Genomic DNA, 5,703 nt, shown 5'->3' on the forward strand with positions numbered 1-5,703 from the left:
AAAGGATTATTATGTGATATTAATATTAAATGTTACCATTACTTCAAAGCTAAAACTACAAAGCACTGAGGACAAGAAGCTGAAGCACCATTGTGCACAAATAGAAGACAATTCATACATGGTGATACTTCACCATGTTGGTGGACAGTGAAATTAAAAATGTCAGTGGATCATGGCAACCTCAATAGGTTATGGAACATGTGTTGACTGCCATGAAGAGATATGGAGCATGGAATCATGGATTCTGAGCCTCAGGGGGGAATCACAGTATTGAGGTTTGACATAAAAATACCATTTGATCGACGATCCTCAAAAAGTTGAAGTGAGCTAAGGAAATGATACGTTTTTCTATTTAAAACTTACACTCATGTTAGGAACTGAAAGACAGACGTGGGGATTAGAGATCATTGGATCTCTTTGTCCCTCTCCCCAATGTGGCCACACTGAATAATTTTCTCTTTTCTGCTTTTGGCTATTAATAGGCTATTAATAATAATTTATAAAAACCTAAGAAAAAACCCAAAAGAACAAATAATACAATTAATAAATGAGCAAAATATAGGGTCAAAGATTTTTTAAAAGAAAAGAATACAAATGGTCAATAGTAACATGTAGAAGTATCCAATATCTTCAACAATTACAGCACATCAAGTGGAAACTATATTGAGAGGCCACTCTAACAAATGTAGACAAAAAAATAACACATGTTCATAAGGGGGTTGGTAGAAATACTTTTATATTGTTCATAAGAAACTGAAAACTTGCAGTCACTAGAAAAATAAACGTTGAGTTTCTTCTAACACTGCCAGAGAATCTAACCATACCACTGGGTTTGTACCTAAAGGAATAAAATGGTATTATACCAAATAGATGCCTGACTGCTGCTGGCTTTTGTAGCACTATTAATAAAGCTATTGTGGAAATTGTAGGCATCTATCTATGTATAAATGGACACATACAGTGTAATATGTGTACACAGTGGGGGATTAACCAGCTATTAAGAATACAACCATAACAAAGTGGATGGAATTAGAGCTTATTGTGTTAAGCAAAAGTAGCCATATTCAAAAATTCAAGTATCAAATGTTTTCTCTTGTATATTTCACACATACACACACACATACATATATATGTATATATGTGTGTGCATATATGTATATATATGTATATATGTGTATATCTATATATATGCACACACATATATATGCCACACACAAAAAAGGAAGATATTTGAAATTAAAATATATGCATTTTGAAAATAGGAAAGAGAAAGGAGATTACTAGAGAGGGTCATGTGGGGATAGATGTGATAAACACAATTTAAACAAAAACAATTTCTCTTCATGTATGAATATGTGACAATGTGATGGTTTTTATATGCTTGGACTAGGGTATGGCACTATTAGGAGGTGTGACCTATTTGGAGTAAGTGTGTCACTGTGGGTGTGGGCTTTAATACCCTAGTCCTAATTGTCTAGAAGTGAGTATTTTGCTAGCTGCCTTCAGATGAAGATGTAGAACTCTCAGCTCCTCCTGTCTGCTTGTGGACGTTGTACATCGTGGTGCGCACTAGGCTCCGCACCACGATGTACAACGTCCACAAGCAGCCCACCTTGATGATAATGGACTGAACCTCTGAACCTATAAGCCAGCCCCAATTAAATGTTGTCCTTTATAATAAGACTTGCCTTGGTCATGGTAAAACACTAAGACAGAAGTTAATATCAGGGACTGGAGTATTGCTGTGATAGACCTGACCATGCCTTTTTTTTTTTTTTTTTTTTTGAATGTGGATTTGGGGAGTTTGGATTTGGAAAGCATTGGAATGCTTTAAGTGGGGATTAATGAGCCATCTTAGGAACATGGAAGACTTTTTTTGTTGTGAGTTATTTGAATTGTGCAGACCTGATCCAAGAGGTTTCAGTGGAAAAGAATTACATTATGTGGCTTAGGGACTGATTTTGTGGTATTTTGGTGAATCATGTGGCTGCTCTTTTGCCTTTGTCTGAAGAGTCTGCCTGAGGTTAAGGTGAAGAGACTGGAGACTCAGATTAATTGCATTGACAAAGGAAGTCTCAGAAACATCCTTGATAAAAGTGTTCTCAGGTTAAGTCTCTTGAAGAGCATTTTAAACAAATGTAGTAAGACGAGAAAGGAAAAATATAAAATACATGGTCCGAGTATTAAAGGGGTACCAGGAAGTGAAATGATATCTTTCCTGTGTTCAAGGAGATAACAAATTAAGGGAGTGGGACTTTGGGGCAAGATCCTACCCAGCTAAGTTTAGATCCAGGCATGGTGATATACACCTTTAATCCCAGGAGATAAAGTCAAGCAGTTCAAGGCCAGCCTGAGACAGAGCAAATTCTAGGTGAAGAAAAGCTCAAATCCAGGCATGGTGGTACATACATTTAATCCCAGGAGAAAAGCATTCAACTCTCTGAGTTCAAAGTCAATCTACAGAACAAGATCCAGGACAGCAAAGCTTAGGCCTGAAGGAGTTGGAAAAGAGGAAGCAAGTGGTAATGTAATAGAACAAGGGAGGCCATGTTCCAGCCCCAGAGAGTAGCAGAACTCCGCAGCTTTGGCCACTGGCTCTGGCTTTAGAGTCTAGAATAGAAGGAACTACTGGGACAACTGATGCTGGTTAGCTCGAACTAAGAAATTGGTGGTGATTAAGAAGAGCCCAGCATCACTGGGGTGAAATCTTCTGAGAAGTGTTTTCTGAGAGCACAATGAAGCTGTGTTCCAGAGATAGCCAAGGTTATACTTTGTGCTGCAGTTGTACTTGTTAATGTGTAAGAGTCATCCAGGTGGTACTGGTTTTGAAGGCATGAAGGGGTCATGAAGAGCAGCTGATGCTAGGCACTGTGAGAAGCCATGGAAGGCCATTAGTAAAAGTGCAGTTGACTGCCCAGGCCTGAAGGAGTCATGCAAAGGATTTGAATTATGACACTATGAAGAGAGCCTATGAGAGGGTATTAGTGAAGCCTGGTGGCAATGGAAGACCCCAGTGTGTTGGAGATGCCAGTACCATGAGATGATCACCAAGAACAGCAGCAATAGTGGAGTGGACCAACCTGAGCTTAGAGTGCTACAGAGAACAGAGCTGGAGAAGCCCTGAAGATCATGTGTGGATTCCAGACATTGAAACAAGAAACTATAACATGGAAGTTGCCTTGGAGACCCCAAGATGTTTGAGATGCCAGAGTCATGGGCTATCTGCTGAGAAAAGCTGCTAACAGGGAGTGGAAACAGCCCAGGTGAAAGAAGTTGTTGCAGTCAACAAAGATGAAAAGGAGTAGGAGATCTGAAGACCACTTTGACATCAGACATGAGGATGTAGAATTTTGAGTTTGCCTAGATGGTTTCCTGTCTTGCTTTGGGGAATTACAGTTAAGTGACTGAATGAATCTCAAAAGAGACCTTGAACTTTTAACATTGTTGAGACTTCTATAAACTATAGAGACTCTGGAAATTGGACTAAATGTATTTTGCATTATGCCATGTTTAGGTAAGGCCCTCATAGACTAATAGGTTTGAAAAAGCCTATGGGGGCCAGGGAGTGGAATGTGATGGCGCCAGGGAATGGCACTATTAGGAGGTGTGGCCTTGTTGGAGTAGGTGTGTCACTGTGGATATGGGCTTTAATACTCTAGTCCTAGTTGTCTGGAAGTGAGTATTCTGCTAGCAGTCTTCAGATGAAGATGTAGAACTCTCAGCTTCCTCTGTACCATGCCTGCCTGGATGTTGCTATGCTCCTGACTTGAAGATAATGCCCTGAACTTCTGAACCTGTATGCCAGCCCCAATTAAATGGTGTCCTTTATAAGACTTGCCTTGGTCATGGTGTCTGTTCACAGCAGTAAAACCCTAAGACAGACACCAAAGTATATTTGTAATAGGACTATACAGTAATGGCCTTACTGAGAACTAAAAGTAACAAAATCTCAAAGACAGCTAGTATAATCAAACATAATGCAAAATAAAATGAAAGGAAGATATAAGGACATATGCCCAACACGTACCATTTCACTAGTCAGCACATAGAAAGTTGACCTTAAACCATGGTGTGCTGGCTACTTGACACAAAATAGAATAACCTCAACTGGGGACTTGCCTCCATTGGATCAGCTTATAGGCATGTTTGTGAAGTATTTTGTTGATTAATGAGTTGCGTGGAAATGGGTGGTGCTACACCTGAAAAGGTTCCTCAATGTTGTCTAAGAAAGCACAACAAGCCAGTGGAATTAGATAGAATTAATCTGAGGTTTCTGTGTTAGTTCTTGTTTCTGGGTTCCTGTCTCAGCTTCCTTCTTTGGTGGACTATGAACTGTAAGCTGAAGTAAATGCTTTCCTCCCCAGTTGATGTGGGATATGGTATTTATCAAAGCAACGGAAACCAAACTATAACACCTGGAATTTCCATGTTGTATGGAAGAGGGATTGGATAGCAGCAATATTGAGATTAGCAGGAGGGTCTTGGAATGTATATTCTCATTAGATGACACAATGCTGAAGGTTATAGAGTTATTCATGTGAGAAATAATCCCAGAACATGATATAGGGAATTAGAGAAGTCACTGACTACAGGGAGGAGGGAAGGCAGTGGAGAGAGGAATGGAGTGAGCGGGACACCCCAGGAGGCATCATTGGCCCAAGCTACTCAAGACCTCTGGGACACTGGGAGGACACATGTGCATTCAAGGTGAAGGGAGAAAGAACATGTACTCACCCACCCTCTCCCTGGTCGAGTGCTCTGTCTAGAGGAGGCTTTGAGTCTCCTTTTTAAACCAACCCTCATGTCAGAGAAAGTCATCAGGAATAGGGTTTATAAGTGCATGGTCTATGAGATCATCTTCCTGTATTGGGAAGAAGATAGAGAGGAAACAGAGTACAGAGTGGAGATACTAAAAGTAACCTGGTGCAATCCATTTCTTATTTATAGATGGGCTAAGAGAAGTTCAGAGATAGGGACGACCAATTGAGAAGAAACAAGGAAACATGGTGTCTTTATATTTGCAAAACTGCAATTTTATATTTATTTAACACATAAAGAAAATATCCATTTTTAAAAATATGGCAGACAACGAAGTAGTCTATTGAGTTAAGGTGGGAGTTTAGAGATATCAGAGAAGACAGAAACTTGTTCATGTTGTAAAGACATACTAAGAAGGCCGGCGGCAGTAAGTATATTTGGAGGCTGGAATCACTATCAACTTGGAACAAGGGCTATGATTGGCATCTTGGGGTTCATCTCATAAATGGTTTACATCACAAGGGGAGGGTGATGAAGAGCAGGAGAGACCGTGGGTGACAGTGTTCAGCAGCAAGAACCACTAGAGCATGCTGGGCGGCAACAGGTGGTCCTGCAGCAAGTGGTCTGGCAACAGGTCGGGCGACAGCAGCTGGAGATACAGCATTGGGGCCTGCAGCAGCTGGACACACAGCAGCTGGGGCGGCAGCAAGAAGGCCTGCAGCAGCTAGAAATGCAACAGCTGGGGCGACAGCAGCTGGGGCGGCAGCAAGTGGGCTGGCAGCACAGAGACTGGCAGCACTGGGGTCTGCAGCAGCTGGACACACAGCAACTGGGGCGGCAGCAGCTGGATACACAGCAGCTGGGGCGGCAGCAGGAAGGCCTGCAGCAGCTAGAAATGCAACAGCTTGGGCGACAGCAGCTGGATCCACAACAGCTAGAACTACC

At 41.4% G+C, this 5,703-nt stretch overlaps 1 protein-coding gene across 3 annotated transcripts in view; it reads right to left on the reverse strand.

The window, feature by feature from the left end:
- Positions 1-5,322: 5,322 nt before the first annotated feature.
- LOC110304454 (keratin-associated protein 4-12-like) overlaps positions 5,323-5,703 on the reverse strand; it is a 2,837-nt gene continuing 2,456 nt past the window's right edge. The window contains exons 3-4 of one of the 3 annotated variants that reach the window (XM_021175878.1): positions 5,549-5,684; positions 5,323-5,473 (exon numbers count right to left, since the gene is read on the reverse strand). In XM_021175878.1, coding sequence (XP_021031537.1) covers positions 5,323-5,473; positions 5,549-5,684 — 287 coding nt within the window. Of the gene's footprint in view, positions 5,699-5,703 lie in introns of all 3 variants that reach the window. The other 2 variants (XM_021175879.1, XM_021175877.1) reach the window with 2 other exon arrangements.

The sequence above is a fragment of the Mus caroli genome, chromosome 11 (assembly GCF_900094665.2).
Source record: "Mus caroli chromosome 11, CAROLI_EIJ_v1.1, whole genome shotgun sequence".
Lineage (NCBI taxonomy): Eukaryota > Metazoa > Chordata > Mammalia > Rodentia > Muridae > Mus > Mus caroli.